The sequence below is a fragment of the Periplaneta americana genome, chromosome 16, assembly GCF_040183065.1.
Source record: "Periplaneta americana isolate PAMFEO1 chromosome 16, P.americana_PAMFEO1_priV1, whole genome shotgun sequence".
NCBI classification, from domain to species: domain Eukaryota; kingdom Metazoa; phylum Arthropoda; class Insecta; order Blattodea; family Blattidae; genus Periplaneta; species Periplaneta americana.
Window position 1 is genome coordinate 188621769 of NC_091132.1, and position 20564 is coordinate 188642332.

At 34.1% G+C, this 20564-nt stretch overlaps 2 protein-coding genes across 2 annotated transcripts in view; one reads left to right on the forward strand and one right to left on the reverse strand.

The window, feature by feature from the left end:
• LOC138692258 (serine proteinase stubble-like) overlaps positions 1-20564 on the forward strand; it is a 230119-nt gene that overhangs the window by 41028 nt on the left and 168527 nt on the right. The window contains exon 2 of the mRNA XM_069815418.1: positions 13994-14070. Coding sequence (XP_069671519.1) covers positions 14067-14070 — 4 coding nt within the window. The 5' untranslated portion in view covers positions 13994-14066. The remainder of the gene's footprint in view (positions 1-13993; positions 14071-20564) is intronic.
• Positions 15567-17766, reverse strand: LOC138690950 (uncharacterized). The gene is made up of 2 exons (XM_069812540.1): positions 17285-17766; positions 15567-17176 (listed from the first exon to the last, which is right to left on the reverse strand). Exons 1-2 carry the CDS (start codon positions 17291-17293, stop codon positions 15809-15811), a joined length of 1377 nt encoding a protein of 458 aa, XP_069668641.1. The 5' UTR covers positions 17294-17766; the 3' UTR covers positions 15567-15808.

Here is a 20564-nt window from a genome sequence, read left to right on the forward strand (position 1 = left end):
TACGAGTATATAAGTATAATGAGATTTAAATGTTATCGTAAGGTTGTTTCCGTGGTTACATACGAGTATATAAGTATAATGAGATTTAAATGTCATTGTAAGGTTGTTTCCGTGGTTACATACGAGTATATAAGTATAATGAGATTTAAATGTCATTGTAAGGTTGTTTCCGTGGTTACATACGAGTATATAAGTATAATGAGATTTAAATGTCATTGTAAGGTTGTTTCCGTGGTTACATACGAGTATATAAGTATAATGAGATTTAAATGTCATTGTAAGGTTGTTTCCATGGTTACGCATATAAGTATAATGAGATTTAAATATCATTGTAAGGTTGTTTCCATGGTTACGCATATAAGTATAATGAGATTTAAATGTCATTGTAAGGTTGTTTCCATGGTTACGCATATAAGTATAATGAGATTTAAATGTCATTGTAAGGTTGTTTCCGTGGTTACACATATAAGTATAATGAGATTTAAATGTCATTGTAAGGTTGTTTCCGTGGTTACACATATAAGTATAATGAGATTTAAATGCCATTTTAAGGTTGTTTCCGTGGTTACACATATAAGTATAATGAGATTTAAATGTCATTGTAAGGTTGTTTCAGTGGTTACATATATAAGTATAATGAGATTTAAATGTTATTGTAAGGTTGTTTCCGTAGTTACGCATATAAATATAATGAGATTTAAATGTCATTGTAAGGTTGTTTCAGTGGTTACATATATAAGTATAATGAGATTTAAATTTCATTGTAAGGTTGTTTCAGTGGTTACATATATAAGTATAATGAGATTTAAATGTCATTGTAAGGTTGTTTCCGTAGTTACGCATATAAATATAATGAGATTTAAATGTCATTGTAAGGTTGTTTCCGTGGTTACGCATATAAATATTTGACAACGGATATCAGGAAAGGGTAAACGTGATCAAGAATGAGAATGGTGACTTGCTTGCAGACTCTCATTCAATCCTGATGGAAAAACTATTTTGGGCACCTAATAAATGTGCACAGGCCAAATAGAAATGTTCGGGACGAAATTCAAATACAAACTGCTGAGTCATTTATACCCGAACCCACACTTTCTGAAATTGAAATTGTGATAGAAAATCTGAAAAAGTACAAGTCTCCAGGTATCGATCAAATTCCAGCAGAATTAATATAAAAGGATGGAAAAGCATTATCTAACAAAATTTATAAGCTTGTACTTGCTAATTGGGAAAAGGAAATTGTACCAGAACAATGGAAGGAGTACATAAGAAGGGAGACAAGAATAACTGTAGTGACTTTCGAGAAATATAATAAATAAATATGGTTTATTTAACGACACTCGCAAACACTTAAATGCCATCGATATGGCCTGGAATCGAACTCGCAACCTCGAGCACAGAAGGCCAGCGCTATTCCGACTACATTACCCAGGCCGGCTCGAGGAATATCACTTTTGTTTACGGCGTACAAAATTTCGTCCAATATTCTTTTAAGAAAGATTAACTACATATGTAGATGAAATTATTGCGGATCATTGTGGTTTTAGGCGTAATAGATCAACTAATGATCAAATTTTTGTATTCGACAGATATTGGAGAAAAAATGGAGTATATGGGTACACTACATCAGTTAATCGTAGATTTAAAAAAGGCATATGACTCGGTTAAGAGATAAGTTGTATATGATATCCTTATTGAATTTGGTATTCCCAAGAAACTAGTTCGATTAATTAAAATGTGTCTCAGTGAAACGTACAGCAGAGTCCGTATAGGCCAGTTTCTGTCGGATGCTTTTTCAATTCACTGCGGGCTAAAGCAAGGAGATGCACTATCACCTTTACTTTTTAACTTCGCTCTAGAGTATGCCATTAGGAAAGTTCAGGATAACAGAGAGGGTTTGGGATTGAACGGGTTACATCAGCTGCTCGTCTATGCGGATGACGTGAATATGTTAGGAGAAAATCCACAAACGATTAGGGAAAACGCGGAAATTTTACTTGAAGCAAGTAAAGCGATAGGTTTGGAAGTAAATCCCGAAAAGACAAAGTATATGATTATGTCTCGTGGCCAGAAAATTGTATGAAATGGAAATATAAAAATTGGAGATTTATCCTTTGAAGAGGTGGAAAAATTCAAATATCTTGGAGCAACAGTAACAAATATGAGTGATATTCGGGGGGGGGGAATTAAACGGAGAATAAATATGGGAAATGCATGTTATTATTATTTTGAGAAATTTTCGTCATCCAGTCTGGTCTAAAAAAATTTGAAAGTTAGAATTTATAAAACAGTTATATTACCGGTTGTTCTGTATAGTTGTGAAACTTGGACTCTCACTTTGAGAGAGAAACGGAGATTAAGGGTGTTTGAGAATAAGGTGCTTAGGAAAATATTTGGGGCCAAGAGGGATAAAGTTACAGGAGAATGGAGAAAGTTACACAACGCAGAACTGCACACATCGTATTCTTCACCTGACATAATTAGGAACATTAAATCCAGATGTTTGAGATGGGCAGGGCATGTAGCTCATATGGGCGAAACCAGAAATTCATATAGAGTGTTAGTTGGGAGACCGGAGGGAAAAAGACCTTTGGGGAGGCCGAGACGTAGATGGGAGAATAATATAAAAATGGATTTGGTGGAGGTATGATATGATGGTAGGAAGTGAATGAATCTTGCTCAGTATAGAGACCGATGACGGGCTTATGTGAGGGCGGCAATGAACCTGCGGGTTCCTTAAGAGCCATAAGTAAGTAAGAAATCTCTTATTTTATCAATGGGATTTCTGAATTCTTTCTTTTGTGGTCCACCGAAATAAGTATTGTAGTATTTATTTATGCTTTCGCAACAGTATACTGCAGGGATGTCAAAGCGCCTGCAGTGCATGCTCTCAAGAACCCGCACAACATTTCCTTAAGAGCGATGATTGTACTTTGTCTTGCTAAAAAGTGAACCTTGTTGGGTTTGTATTGCTTGTAGTATGAGCACGCAGTGCAGGCGCTTTGGCATCCCTGCAGTATACTCTTTGTTAGTACAGTTCACTTGAGATCAAGTCTGTCTTATTGGACTCCTATGAAACCTACATATTTGTTAGAAACGAACTGGCCTTTAGTTGCAAGGGTGACGAGTTCATGAACTTTTGTGTTCTGTGTTATTATTTTCATGCATTTTTATCTCATCGTAATGTTTAAAATGTATGGAATTCGTAACTTGTCCAGAGTTATGGGTATGCATTTCTAAAAATAAAACTTTTCTTCATGCTTTTAAACAATAATTATAATCATCACGTACATTACAAAATAGCCAGAACTGGCTTTTTAATGCAACAAAAAAAGTCCCTGCTGAAATTTGAACTATAGACCTCTTCCTCTGACAGCAACCGTCTACAATGTTTACCGATTGTGTCACAGAGACATAGGAATATTGTATCCGACACATTTACAAATATACAGCTATGCCACATGCAGGTTCAGCCAATGGCGTTCTGGTCCAAAAATATTTCACGTCATTACTTGCAAGTTTGAACCCGTGAACCTAGTTTCCTGTCTCAAAATACTTACCTAGGAGCTCTCCAAGTTTCTTCGGTTGAATTGTAAAATACCCGGTATATACAGAGTCCAAATTTAACCTCCAACTTCAAAGAAGCTCTGGATGAAATATTATGGAATTCTTCATTTAGTATTGGTTAGCATTGGTTCAGGATTTATTCTTTCAAGTGTTCTGCCCAAGGGGAGTTCTTTCACTGCAAACCCAGCATTTTACAGTCTTTCCTATATTCTCCCTTCCTCTTTGTTTCCTCATATGATCCATATATCTTAATGTCGTCTATCATCTGATATCTCTTGCTACCCCGAACTCTTCTCCCGTTCACCATTCCTTTTAGTGCATCTTTCAGTAGGCAGTTTCTTCTCAGCCAGTGACCCAACCAATTCATTTTCCTCTTCCTGATCAGTTTCAGCATCATTCTTTCTTCATCCATTCTTCCCAACACAGCTTCATTTCTTATTCTGTCTGTCCACTTCACACGTTCCATTCTTCTCCATATCCACATTTCAAATGCTTCTAGTCGCTTCTCTTCACTTCGTCGTAATGTCCATGTTTCTGCCCCATACAATGCCACACTCCATACAAAGCACTTCACTAGTCTCTTCCTTAGTTCTTTTTCCAGAGGTCCGCAGAAGATGCTCCTTTTTCTATTAAAAGCTTCCTTTGCCATTGCTATTCTCCTTTTGACTTCCTGGCTGCAGCTCATGTTACTGCTTATAGTACACCCCAAGTATTTGAAGCTGTCCACTTGCTCTACTGTCTCATTTAGAATTCGCAAGTTTATCTTCTGTATTTTTCTTCCTATGACCATGCTCTTCGTCTTATTCGCATTTATCTTCATCCCATACGGCTTACAGCTGTCATTTACTTCAGTAGCATATTCCTTAGCATCGTCTCCTCTTCTGCTAACAACGCCATCTCATCAGCAAATCTTATGCACTTTATTCTTCTTCCTCGCACTATCACTCCTCCCATGTTCTGAAAACAGTTCTTCACTAAATCCTCCAAGTAGATGTTGAACAGGGTAGGTGATAAAGGACATCCTTGTCGTACTCCTCTCCCAATTTCACTTCCTTCTGACATTTCTTCTCCCATCGTGACTTTGACCCGTTGTTTCATATAAAGATTACTGAACAGTCTTCTCTCTTTCCAATCCACATCAATTTTCTTTAGGATCCCCATCAGTTTATTCTAACCCACTCTGTCAAAAGCCTTTTCTAGGTCATGCCATGTTTACAGTTTTTCTTAGGAAAGATAAATGCGGTAGCTTTCCGTTGCTTTCCGCACACCACTCTCTCTTTCGCATCTTAAAAAGATCCCAGCGTGGAGGTGAGGAGAGTGGATTTGACTAATTAGGCCCTCCGGACTTCACCGAAATTCACCGCAAGGGTTTTAATATCAGTTATATCAGGTTTTTATGACGCAATCTTAGACCGGGAAATCCCAATTAGCCTTTGTCCTCCGATTTATTCTTATTCCAGCATATATTAATGGTCTGATATGGGAAATATACAAGATGGAAGGTGTTAATGACAATCCTTTTAAGGGACGAACCCTTACCATTATTAATGGAAAAGTGCTCTACCATTTTGTTGCTTTGCATTTAGATTTCCCAAGAAATAATTACAGACGTGGACAAATTATTAGACTAAAATAATTATATGTGGAACAAAGCTGTATTTAGCGGCAGAAATAATGAACAAAAATGTATTTTGCACAGAAATAATGAATAGAAACTTGAGTCTGGAGGTTACTAATATTTTGTGAACATTCCCTTATTCTCTATTAACACGTCGATTTTGTGAGGGGTGCTGGAAACCAAAGTTTGACACTGTCTTTGAATATCAGCATCATTTAGCCAGATATCAGACAGTGCTTAAATGAGTCCATGTTTTGTTGTAAGCCTCTTTTTGTTCATTTTCTTCGTAAGTATAGACCACACATTTTCAATTTCGTTCATGTCCGATCTTCTTGCAGGCCATGGGAGAACAGACTGTTGAATATCTTCTGACGTATATAATTAAAACACCAGTGGTACCAACACAGCCAGACAAAATATACCTAACCATTGGAAAAATATACCAGACGATGTAAGCAATCATATTTACAACAACAGAGACTCTGTGAATTATACTGATAGTTGATATGACGAATTATATTATGTCTCCAAGAAAAACGTTTTAGTCTAATAATTTGTCCACGTCTGTATTTTACAAGATAATTTTTAAACCAATTATCTTTTAAACATATTATTTAGAAGCACACGTTTTAAAAGATCTTTACATTAGAGTGCTAGGTTCCAACATATGTTTTGCATAATATTTCTGTCGCTCTTACGGTTTAAGAATATATTAATACTTTAATTGAGGACTGGACATAAAAAGGCTTTAAGTGCCAATATCGTTGAAAAAAAAGTATGTCCCTGGCTCAATCCACTAAGAAAAATGATGTTCCATTGTCATTTTATTTAGGCCCTAGCTAGGGCTTCTCCCATAGATGTGCAAAACGTACGGTATTACTTTACAAGTCGCACAAGAAAGCTCTGTTTGTACGGCTTGTCACTTTGGCACTTACAGCCATTTTTATGTCCAGTTTTCAATTATTAATAATCACTATAAATAATGGATGTTTTACAACGCTGTTACCACAATATAGACGAGTTTAAAATTTGCTCCTAAACTGCCTGCACAAACACGCTATATATCTCTCCTTTGCTGTTACGATTTAACAAAATTGATTTTATTAACTACCGATTCTTGGTAGTAAAGTTGGTAGTATTATTTAATGCCCGAATGTAAACCAAGTTATTAAAATCCAGTAAAAATAAAATGTGTTTCGTGAGTAGTAATGGATATTACCAAGGGCAGTTACCTCGTGAAACAGATTTGATGTTGACCTTGACTACAAAACAGCTCTCACTGCTGTGAAGAAGGGATGTTTCCATGCGTTAGGAAGTGCTACTGAATTTACCCAATAAGTAGAAGGAAATTTGTGTTCCTTATATGTTAAGGATTTATTCCGTGAAGTTGTTATTGAACACCTTCCATCCTGTAATTTTTAAATGCGATTTGTGAAAATGAATTCTCCCTGGACTATTTTCATTGTAACTTCAACTTTGGCTCTTATTCTTTTTCGAATATGGCCAACGCCGGAACACGAACTGCAACAGGAACTCGTCTTCCATTAACTCCTGCAAGGGTTGGAATTCATAAGGGTGATATTTAGTGCTGTGAGATATCTAATGTGTAATCTACATCACGGAGAGAAGAACGTGTTTCTATTTGATCATTAGCAAAGCAAGTTTCAAATTGTTTTCGGTGGACGCTCTACTAGAACTTTTCATATCTCTGACATATTCATGTTCTTTGAATTTTGCTTCTGTTCTATTCACAGTAGACTGAGAAATAGATGACCGATTTGGATGGGTTTCGTTGAAAAGTGTACATATCTATTGTTGTGTACGTCTTCTGTCACCAAATTCTATCATCATCAGGATTTCAGTTCTCTCGTTTTCCGTTAAGGTAAGATGGCACTGCCTATCTCGACAATTCATTTCATGAAGTTTAGTGCATGTTACTAAAAAACTGTTATAGATAGGTTTTCAGGAAATGTTTTTACATTATTAATCTTTAATTATATCTACTACATATTAAAAATATTAATAGGTATTGAGATATATATGTTTTTACTTTCCACAATTCGTTTTGGCTAAAATTTAATATCAATATTTTTTTAAAATATTCCCAAGAATGTCACAGCAAAATCCATACATATTTTTGTCTTTTGGGTCTGGTTAATGAATACAACATTTTTCATTTATTTTGGATTACAGTTTTAAAAAATGCACCGGAATCATTTTTTGTTCGTTTCACGTTTTTTATGTTAAAAATATATATCTCAATACCTGTTAACACTTTTCAATTTGTAGTAGGTATTATTAAAAACAAAGATTGTAAAATTTTCCCTAAAAATCTCGTTTGAATATCTCTAACAGTTTTTTTATAACGTGCATCCAAACTTCATGAAATTAACACTGTCGATAGGCAGTACTTTCTCACCTTAAACACGCCAGTTTCATCCTATTATATACCCAGATTGCTGTGCATTATAGGCTTTGACGGTAACAACTTTTGTCAGGTTTACTATGCTGCCATCTAGTTGTTACATAAGGAGTCACGTCATAACTCCCATCTGAATTTCTTAGCGACTGTACTGCCATCTCGTGTTCGTTTACAGCGGACGGGTGGCGATCCTAGCGGTTGTTCTCTTCAAAGTGCAACTGATTTTAACATGGGAATGAGCAATCTATATGTGATCTGGGGTTTCATCAATAAAACTAGCGGTATATTCACAACAAAAGGACTAACAAAATGTATCAACAATTACATTGTTACTATATCAACCATAAGCATTGTGCTTGTGCATAAACAAGTGAAGTTTGTATAGTGTTACAAAAATGTCTGCTCTTTTAGTTCATATTAGAGAAGGACCTACAGGAAATCTCTTTTCTCACATTATTTTAAGTAGGGCTTCTATTTTCCTAACATAGTTTCATATCAATGTAGGAATACAACATTTTTACTTTTGCTCTTTATGTCACAGTCATAAAAATGCAAAACAAATGCAGTATTATAAAGAAAATTATGTATCTGCTCTCAAGGGTATCATAGAATCACAAATATTGTGTTAAATGATAGCTAAAAGACTGCTAATCAATTTTGTTTGGTGATTTTTAGAAATTTTAATTTTTATATTTTTATTTTGCATTTTTATGAACAGAAAGAAAAACTGCACGCCTATTTTTAACTTATTCTTTAATTTGTAATTTGACAATTTCCTCCTAAAGAATTTTTCATTTATAATGAGAAAATATGGCCTGAAAATTTTATTAGGTTTTGTCTATTTTGTCTGAGATATTACATATTAAATGTTGTAAAATGTAAAATAAACAAACTCCGGATATTTAATGAAGAAGTTTGAGTACAGAATAAAGAAATTGAAGCACAGCGGCTATTTAAAAATGTGGTAAAAGCAATATTATTTTCTTCATAACAACCTTAAAGTTTATCTGAAATGAAGCCAATATTATGAAGTATCTTGTACGTCCTTCCCTTAAAAAAAATATACGGTGTCATTTAAGGGAGAGAGGATGTTTAAATAATTATGTTTGCAAAACAGTAAAAAAAAGTCCTTTAAAATAATCTTTTATATTTGAAAATACATTATATAAAATTTAACGCGCATTTATGGTCTTTATCAGCTACTGTGACGTCATTTTAAAACTCTGGGACACTGGATTTTTTAATTACACTAAACTTTGAGTGGAATTTCCCATAGCTTTTATTTATTTATTTTTTCAATTTTTCTTCCTTTAGAATTCTGCTTAATATGTGAAAAATATATTTCTCTTTCTGTTCCAAAATATGGTATAGAAAGATGTAATTAATTCTGTGACAAAATATGGTATACATTTGTTAAAGTTCTCAGTAATATAATGTAACTTTAACATATCTTCTATATACTTATTTGTATGACAAATTAACATAAGAAAAACATAAAAATTAGGTACATTTCATTCTGTGTGATGTAAAATTAATAAAATAAAAAACAAACATTGTTTTGAGAAGGCAAATTAACATAAAAACCGCAATAAATTACACCCCGTTTTTGTACGACTGTTGAGCCTTAGGTTTTCTATTCAAAATTGACTGGGTTGTTACATTTTCTGCAACAGGAACAACACAGCAGGTACCCATTTGATTTCTGTTCGTAATGAACTATTTAAATATTATAGTTTGATGCATTACAGAAGATTAGAAACATTCATAACTGCACTGTCTGGTAGTCCCTTCACTACTAAATAGGATACCACACCGCGAAACATTTCGTGCGCGCATGCGCAATAATCAAACTTGTTTTGCTTGTTACTATACCATATTTTGGAACGGAGGGAGTACATAAACTTTAATGTGCATTTATGACCTTACCAGCTACTGTGACACCATTTTTTAAGTTTTTATGTACAGGAATTTTAAATGGCGCTACAATTTAATTGCAATTTTCCGTAACTTTAATTTTTTGCTTTATTTCATACGAAACTTATACATCTTCAGAACTATTAATGCTACATGCCTGATAATTGGTACACACATTCTTTAAGCTATTAGAAAACTTTTCTCTGTAATAGAAATTTTATTTGTTATATTGTTGCACTTGAAAAACATGTCTCCATAGTTCCATAAAGGTACTTCTAAAATTCATTTTTAAAATTCAATTGTTTGTCTTAAATCTTTAAAGCCAATATCAAAATTGTGATACATAATTTTTTCTGTAAAGAAAGAGTTTTAAGAGCAAACTGTTACAGAAATTTTGAATTTACTTTAAAAATGTCTCTGAGATAAATCCATTTAATGAATTACTGTATTTCGGTATTCCCATGTTTTTTAGCTGATCTCGAATTTAAGTTATTGCAGCAATGATATTTCTACATACATCAATGTTGAAATTTTCATCAATCAGCAAAAAAAGTAATAATAAATCAAATTTAACCATCACCTTACCTTAAAAATATTGTCGCACATAACTCGTGCAACAAAGTGTTCCTTTTTCAGTACAGGATTTCATGTGATCATCCGAATGACACTGGATATAAATCCATCTCTCTTTTTTTTAACCCTTAAATAGTCGCGCGGGGTGTTGTAAACCCCCAGTCACATATACGGAGCTGTTAACTACATATTCAGTAAGCGTGTACTTCTGAAACTTTCATTACCTTTCTTAGAATTGGTAAGGCAATGATAACCATAAACATGTTTGAAATCAGAATTCTCATACTCTACTGGGTGTTCATTTCAAAGTGTGTCATGACGTCACTGTTGTTGGGTCACCGATTTGAAGCGAGTTTCAGTTTATATGTTAGAGAAGTTGCCTATTATTTAAGGCGTTCTTCAATCTGAACTTGAGAACGTGTACGGTATAACTTGAACGTCGTAGCAACAGATGGCGGTCTGTACGGTCTGTGTGCTACCATAACCTCTTTCGAACTGTGTTTTGCGCCGGCAAGTCGTACGCAGGGTATTTGTTATCATCGGTTGCGTACGGTAACATTCCACAACACAAATCAAATGCTCCGTGTCCATGTTGACCGTCGAAGTTAATGTCAACAAATACGTAAGTAATCGTCTTAACCCTCTCCCCATATCCCGACAGTACGTATTTCCAAACAGTTCACATTCCTGCCACTACCGGCGTTACCGTACGTATCGGCACGTACTCTTCAGAATGAACGCCGTACTTCCTAGCCAACTTCTCTGCCTCTTAGATTATACACCTGAGCTGCGGAAGTGTAGGAAGATTGAATTCTCTAAGCTCATCAGCTAGCCACATGACGACATACAGCGAGCCAAGACACATTTTGAACTGAACACCCAGTAGATAATAACGGTTTAAGTGGTGTGGGGTGGTTAGGCACGACTGCGTAAGGATAAGGACATCAGTCAATTGACGTAAATTTTTGGAACACAACAAAAAAAAACTGTACCAAGAGTTTAAAAAAATAATTCTACGTTTTTCTGTTTCTTAATAATTTGCGTGATATTATCAACAGTAATCTCACTAGAGGTTTCGATTTATCTAGAGAAAATCAAACCTCGAGTGGGATTTAATTGACTATTAGGCACGATTAGAAGAAAGTATATAAAGATTAGAAGAAATGAAGTACTCTAATACAATAAAATATTAATTGACTTACTAAAATTCTTTTACACTAATGTTAACTTCACCAAAACATTTGAATGCAGCCGCCATTTTCAGTTGACTATCTATACGGTAAACAAATGACGATCGCAAAGCATGTTTTATAGTACCGTAAAGAATTTTCAGTTTGGAATGTTGGCAAACAAAGAAACAAATGCTAGGAAGTGATAAAAACAAACGAATGCTAGGGAAGTGATAAAATCAAACAAATGCTAGGGAAGTGATAAAATTGTAGCTATAAACAGCCATGATTGGTTGAAATTCCTCCTTTCGTACCGTTTCATTGGTCAAAAGTACCCATAGATGACGTAGTAAAAACGTAATATTCTATAGTAATGTCACAAGAGGTCTGAGATTTGCCGATAAATCCACGAGCGAAGGGAATGAATTTATTTGGGAAATATTAGGCCTCGAGTGACATTTATTAGGACTATTTCGTGAATAAAATAAAGCTGTAAATAATATATCCCTAAAATTCGCTCACGAAATGTTAATAAATTGTATATTTATGAATACTTAACCTATTCAGACATTGTGAAGTCGAAAAAGATGAATAACGATTACTGAAATGAAGAAATTGAATGTTATTCAGTAATGCCAATTGCGAAGAACGAAATACAGGTTTAAAAATGTTAATTACATGTACTGCGCTTTTCTCTTGTTATTATAACAGAAATACGTTTTCAATATCTGCTGAAATCATAATTTAATTTAAACATTTTAGAGTATAATTACAAATAACCTGATTAATATATTCATTAAATGAAGAATTGTTATGAAGAAGTGTCATTTTCTTTAGATACAATGGACATGGAATTAGAAGATGAAGATGTAGATGTGGAAGTAGGATTTCGCAACTTTACTTAGTAAAATGGATTCATGCTCATCGATTTACGTGGAAACAGTTGGCGATTCTGACTAAACAAAATAACGACCATGCGATAAATTGATAGTTATAAATCGAGCTGCAGAAATTATCCCGATGTATCACTGTGGATTGGTTGGAATTCAAAATTTCATTACACTTCAATGGCCGATTTAATTTAATTTAAACATTTTAGAGTATAATTACAAATTACCTCATTAATACATTAATTAAATGAACAATTGTTATGAAGGAGTGTCATTTTCTTTAGATACAATGGACATGGAATTATAATATGAAGATGTAGATGTGGAAGTAGGATTTCGCACTTTATTTAGTACAATGGATTCATGCTCATCGATTTACGTGGAAACAGTTAGCGACACTGACTAAACAAAATAACGACCATGCGATAAATTGATAGTTATAAATCGAGCTGCAGAAATTATCCCGATGTATCACTGTGGATTGGTTGGAATTCAAAATTTCATTACACTTCAATGGCCGATTTAATTTAATTTAAACATTTTAGAGTATAATTACAAATAACCTGATTAATACATTAATTAAATGAGTAATTGTTATGAAGGAGTGTCATTTTCTTTAGATACAATGGACATGGAATTATAATATGAAGATGTAGATGTGGAAGTAGGATTTCGCACTTTATTTAGTACAATGGATTCATGCTCATCGATTTACGTGGAAACAGTTAGCGACACTGACTAAACAAAAGAACGGCCATGCGATAAATTGATAGTGATAAATCGAGCTGCAGAAATTATCGCGATGTATGACTGTGATTGGTTGGGATTCAAAATTTCATTACACTTCAATGGCCGATTTAATTTAATTTAAACATTTTAGAGTATAATTACAAATAACCTGATTAATATATTCATTAAATGGACAATTGTTATGAAGGAATGTCATTTTCTGTAGATACAATGGACATGGAATTAGAAGATGAAGATGTAGATGTGGAAGTAGGATTTCGCAACTTTATTTAGTAAAATGGATTCATGCTCATCGATTTACGTGGAAACAGTTAGCGACACTGACTAAACAAAAGAATGGCCATGCGATAAATTGATAGTGATAAATCGAACTGCAGAAATTATCGCGATGTATGACTGTGATTGGTTGGAATTCAAAATTTCATTACGCTTCATTGGCCGAAAATGAAATGACGTCATATAAACGAAATAGTCAGAATAATTTGTAATGTATTAATGATTTTTAATGAATTTTCTCAATTTTCAAATGATGCAGATTAGTGACTGATACCCTTTCAAAACAAATAAATTCAAATAGCGACCTCTACCGGGTTAATTTTATAGTAAACATTCGCGATAATTAATATTATGTAGATACCGTTTGTTTTATTCTTCTAGATCGTGGCAACTGAATCCATTGCTTTCACACGGTTCCTTTCTATGGGCTGTACATTGTCATAAGACCACCGCCGACGTCAGAATAGGGACGGAAGTGCGGGCAGAAGTGTACTAAAGTCAATCTCATCGTCGGAACGTTCCGCTTGCCCGGCTCGCGTGTTTCAGACACTCGCGGCCCACATAGTGCCGACTGCTGCCTACATGTGCAGGGATCTGATTAAGAACCAGCTAGCAGCGCCTCCAGCGAGGAAAAGCAGCACTAGGCGAAATCTTCTGCTCTACATTCCCAGTGGTCCACAAAATTGAGGCAGAGGCCGCTGACCCCTCGTCGGACTCGAACCCGGCTCTCTGATGGATGACGCTTTGTCAACTGTCACTGTCTCCCCCCTCTCCCCAAGTTGCCGCGTGTGATCAGCTGATTGTTGTGTTGCAGGTGGCTGCTTGAAGATGTGCAGGGGCGCCTTGGAGATGCTACTACTTGACGAGCCTGGCAGCGCATTCTGCTGATGGGTACGTAAACTACGCCTTCTAATACAGCTTTCCACGTTGCAGGCTCAAGTTCAAAACCCTGCAAGTTTAAGTCAAGTGTGTAGAGAACGAAGACGGTGTTGGGAATGTTTTCTAGCGGTACTAATTTTTTGCCATCCTCATTCTTACGATGAATTCCTTGATAGTAAAACGAGTACTGTTCATTCGTCGATAAATAAACAGCGAGAGTAATATTTGTTTACACTATTTCACGAATATTATACACGCTGAACAGTAAGTAATGCCATTAATTTCAGAGGGTTATTCTTTGAGATATTTAAAACAAAAAAAGTTAATGCAATTGTCCTCATTTTTGCTTCCTTTTCAAGATAAAAAATTATTTAATTACTAGCCGTACCCATGCGCTCCGCTGCACCCGTCAGAAATAAATATAAAGGAATTACATAATTAAAACAGGACATTTGATCCAGGGAACATTCGTGTTTGATAGAAGGATAAATCGTTTAATATGTTACTTAATTTAAATTGCATCCAAATAATTAAAATGCGATCATTTTGGTCCAGAGACACTCATTGGTGCAATGGCAATTCCTTTAACATGTTTCTTAATTTTTATTACATGCAACCATAGTTTAATGAAGATTGACATCATTTAGATTTAATGTGTATATTTTATTTGACTTGTTATAGTTTTCCATTGAATTATGGTAATAACTTAATTTTAACCCTTGTTTTCTACGTATTCAGTAAATGGCGCTTGGCCCACTATGTTCTGAACCCTTCAAATAACTTAAATTATATTATATAATATTACATATTATATTATATTATATTACATTAGAAGTTACTGTAATAACATTATAGCATTATGTCCATCTAGAGAAACTACACTTTCCTATGGTGAAATAATAATTAATTATACAAATCGGTTAATTTAGCTTCCGATATTACTTCATACAAACACAGTAACATTCTCTGTACGCTATCTTTCATAGCTTTCGATTGTTGCTGTCCAAGGACCCTTATAGACGAAGTCATTCGTTTTTTAATTCATTACACGGCCTTAGATGGCAGTTATTTTAATTTTAAAACTCATTTATCTCATTAAATATCAGTCCCATCAAAATTTTTCAAGGAATAAAACGTATCGCAAATTATTTTTAAAGAAACTTTTGTTATGTAACATTTTTCACAAAAATCAATAATAAGCGAGATATTTCGATTTATTTAGTTCAGGCCTCCTTATAACCCCCCTTTTAAATAATGTATTTTGAATGCCATATAGCCTAAAATCTAAGTTACAATAAACTTAATTTATATTCCAATTTTCATCGAAATCCGTTCAGCCATTATCGCGTGAAAAGGTAACAAACATACAGACAAACAGACAGACAGACATACAAACAAAAATTTCAAAAAAGCGATTTTCGGTTTCAGAGTGGTTAATTATATATGTTAGGACCAATTATTTTTGGAAAATCGAAGATTACCAGAAAAATTTCGGCTACAGATTTGTTATTAGCAGGGAACGGATTTATATGGACTAAAAATATATGAAATATGTAAATATATATGTAGTTATTTTTACCAAAATATGGAATTAAATATGGATTTTTACCAAAATATGGAATTAAATATGGACTTAAAATTATAAAAAAATGACTATGTACGTTAAATATTGGTACATTTTAATCAAACTAAACAAAAAATATAATGGACGTACCTTATCTTCCAATGTAGTTTCAACAAAACACAATTTTTATTGTCTGTTACCATAACAATAGGTTACAAACATTTCTTTCAAGTGCTGAAAAGTGAATCTTCTTCTATTGTCTCTGAGGATAGATTTATACTGACTAAAAGAGCGTTCGACGTCACAAGAAGTAACTGGTACATAATTCAATTTCACAATGTCTGCTGGGGATAAGTCCAAGTTAATCTTCAGTGTTGATTCACCACTCATCACAGCAACAACCTTTTGTAGTTCTTCATATCCAGGGTTTTTTGAAAGTACAGTGTCCACCTTAGCTCTTACTGCATCTGCAACTTTACCTCTACCACGATTCAGTTGTTCCACAGTACTATTTATAATTTCAAAACTTTCAGATAGTGAAAGGTGCCTATTTTGGAGACTTTTGAGCGTTTTTATGATGCATGAAAATGTATGCTGAATGTGAGCTAAGTCATTCTTCACACTTATGTCACAGGTAACTGTTTTCGCAGTATCAATTGAGACTGCATCTTCAGAGTCCAATGCAAGGAGAACATTGTTAATAGAGTCTATATGTTCGGCATAATATTCAACTGCTTCTAGCCATGTACCCCATCTAGTTAAAATTGGCTTTGGTGGCAATGGAATTTCAGGGTACATTTCTTTCAACACGTTAACTCTACTGGGAGCTTTGAGAAATACTTTTTTCACTGATGAAATCAACAAATCTACTTTAGGGAAATTGTCTCTGACCACTTCTGCCACACGATGAAATGCATGCGCCACACAAGTAAAATGAGTCAATTTAGGATATACAACAGATAATGCTTGTCCAGCTTTGACCATATAAGGGGCAGCATCGCTAATAAAGAATAACACATTATCGTACATAATACCCTTTGGCCACAGGATACCCATAGCTTCGTTGAACAGTTTAACTATAGTTTTGTTATTGCACTTTTCTAGAACATCACAATGTAAAAGAATTCGTTCAGAATATTGTTCACTTAACAAACCGATAACTACATTACCAACAAGTCTACCTTCTTTGTCGGGAGTCTCATCAATGGAAACCCAAATTGAACTATCTTTAATTTCATCTCTTATCTTCTGTATTGTCTCATCGTAGATGGATGGAGCATACGTCTTCCTAAGTGTTGACTCATCCGGGATTGTATGTTGAGTATATTTTTCAAGGAATTCCCTGAAGACCTTATTCTTTAGTTTGTAGAGAGGAATATCAGCAGAGATGAGAGAACGGCACAGGTCGATGTTAAACTCAGATCTTACATTCGATGTTGTTGGTTGTGTTAAAAACAATTGTCTCTGCTTGGAATTTAGTTGTTTGTTGGCCTGATGTTTACTAGTTGTAATGTGTTGTTGCACCAGGAACTTTTGTGTAGATGATACTGCACACTGACACAAATTACAAAATAATATTTTATTGTCAGTTGATAAACCATCTTCTTTAAATTCTGAAATGTAACTTGTTAGTTTTGATTTTAAATTGACTGAATGACGTACTTTTGGCATATTTACCGTCTTTATAGTATGATTTACAAAACTGAACCTATGTGTACTCTGACTGGCATTTAACTGTTGAGCTGCACAACTGAAGTCTGTTAAAAATTTTAAATTAAATTAATACAGTTTTGTAACTTACTTTCCCATTGTTGATAGGACTGCTAATTTTCAAATAACTCTGATGTTAAAGGGATTACTGAACATGTGTTTAAATCTCTATTGTTGAAATGTATTTTTAAAAGTTAATGGAATTTTGTTTTGTTTTATTGTTAAACCTAATATAATATGGACTGTTTTATATGAAATATGGAAAATATATGGAAATTAACGAAAATATGTACTAAACTCTAAAATATGGAAAAATATGGAAAATAAAAGTAGGATTTTTCAACCCTACACATTGTGAAACATAAAGATAATGCAAAATATAAATTATATTAGCTTTATAAGTAAATATGTATTTACATATAAATCCTTTCCCTGGTTATTAGTATAGATTTACTAGCCGTACCCGTGCGCTCCGCTGCACCTGTTAGAAATAAATATAAAGTAATTACATAATTAAACTAGGATGTTTGATCTAGGGAACATTTGTGTTTGATAGAAGGATAAATCGTTTAATATGTTACTTAATTTAAATTGTATTAAATGATTAAAATGCGGTCATTTTGGTCCAGAGAGTAATCATTTGGTGCAATGACAATTCCTTTAACATGTTTCTTAATTGTTATTACATGCAACCATAGTTTAATGAAGATTGACATATCATTTAGTTTTAATGTGTATACTTTATATTACTTGCTATATGTTTCAGAAGTTACTGTAATAACATTGTAGAATTATGTCCATCTAGAGAAACTACACTTCCCAACGGTGAAATAATAATTAAACAATTAATTAGCTTCCGATATTACTTCATACAAACACAGAAACATTCTCTTAGGCTATGTTTAATAGCTTTGGATTGTTGTTGTCCAAGGCCCCTTATAGACGAAGTCATTTGTTTTTATTTCAGTACAGCGCCTTAGATGGCGTTGTTATTGTAATTTTAAAACTCATTTATCGTATTAAATATCTGTCCTATCAAAATTTTGTATAGAATAAAACTTATAGGAAATTATGTTTAAAGAAACTTTTGTTATGTAATATTTTTCATGATAATCAATAATAAGCGAGATATTTCGATTTATTTAATTCAGGCCCCATTATAATTCCCCTTTTAAATAAAGTATTTTGAATACCATATAGCCTAAAATCTAAGTTACAACGAACTTAATTTATATTCCAATTTTCATATACATCGCTTCAGCCATTATCGCGTGAAGAGGTAACAAACATCCAGACAGACAGACAGACAAACAGACAGACATACAAACAAAAATTTCAAAAAAGCTATTTTCGGTTTCAGGATCGTTAATTAACCCTTCGTTACTCGCGTTAAATTCCGTAACACCAGTACTCGCCTGGATTACAATGGTAATCCACATTTGTTTTTGTTTGCAGACATGGTTTAAACATTGCAATTAGATTTAAATGTTAAGAAATATATTGTTTTCAGTTATTACAGTAATGAGAATGGATATGTTGCGCATAACGGAACGTATTAAATATAAATATTGATAATGAAATATATTATAGTACACAAATTGCATTCAAGTGACATGTTTACATAATGTTTCCACGCAGGACGTGTCTATGAGTCATAATTTATTGTTGCACCATAGTTATGAGTTAGTTCACTATCATCATAATTATGTAGGTTATCTAGAATTGTTGCCCATTCGCTGTTTGAAGGTCTCCTGATCTCTTGATGTAAACTCTCCCACAGGAAACGCAAGTTCACTACTGCTGACCTTTGTTACGTCATATTTGATAACTAAATACCTCACTCAGGGGTGTAGCAATGAAAAAATTCAGGGATGTAACAATCATTCACACTTCACATATAATATTTTACAGATGTTTTTGCAGTTCAGATTTAACGCACATGATAGCCTAATCTACATCTGATTCAATTATCTAAGTAGGCCTACGCATTTCTTCCATACAGTTCAAACAAATTACATGTTTAGTAAGTCAAAGAAAATAGAGGCCAGCGTCGTGAATTTCTGCTTACATCATAGGCTGAGCATAACTGTTCCAGGACATTCACAGCACATTTAGTTCTATTATAAAATGATATTATTTCATGTTTCTAGCTGCCTCCCGTTTCCTCATCCATTGCCTTATCATAATGCATGGTTGATAATGCTAACAGTGTTTTTTTTCTTTGGTACATACGAAAGAATTGTGCAGCGTTCATTGAATCCAAACAATGTACTGTTAACTTGCCTGTCTTAGTAGTTGTGAAATGAGGAGGGATTTCTCTTTTGTTTTCTTTCTATGTTCCTACAAGTGTAATTTTGTCATTTTCTAGAAGATCTAAACACAGAGGTATGCTCATGAAACAGTTATCGGTGGTCACATTTCTTCCTGTTCCTTTGATGGGATGAACCATCCTCTTCACCACTGCATGTGCACTGTTACTTCGGTGAAATGGACAGTCTGGTTGAATACCAGCATAAATTTCCAAGTTATGAGTGTAATATGTTTTCACAGCCACCTTAGCAAAAATTTTGATCCAACATTTTGTTGGTTTAGTAGGTATATACTCTTCATGGGACATCGTCCTCTGAATGCAACCAACTGCTCGTCTATAGTTACACATTCGCTTGGACTACAGCACTTTTGTGAGTTATGAACAAATAACTCTAATACTTCACGTATAGCAGCCAATTCATAAATTTCTTTCCTTTCCTTTTGTCATAAATGTTATCAAAGAGTAGACATCGTAACAAAAATTAGAATCTATTGTAGGTGATTGTCAGGTAAATTGACTCTATTCCTGTGCCATTTTTAGCCCATAGTTCTCTTACGTTCAGTCTTCCCGATTTCAAGGCGCCAGCAAAATACAAAATACCCAAGAGTGCCTCAATTTCTACGTCATTTGTTAATTTGCAATCTCTGTCACGTCTGTAATTACGCTTCACTTTTTCAATACAAATATTAGTACCCTTACAATTACATTGATTATTTTCTGATCAATAAAGCAGTCAAAACTCTCTGTGTGGGTCCGCGCAATTCTTGCAGCCCTTTTAGGGCTCGATAAATGAATCACTATATTTTGTGCTCGTCTTCTCCCTCGTTGAGCTACTGGTTCTTCCTGCCAAATTGTAGTCTTTTTTCTATCCGTATAGCAGTTTCCATCATTTATAGACATTAGTCTTTCATCATCACCACC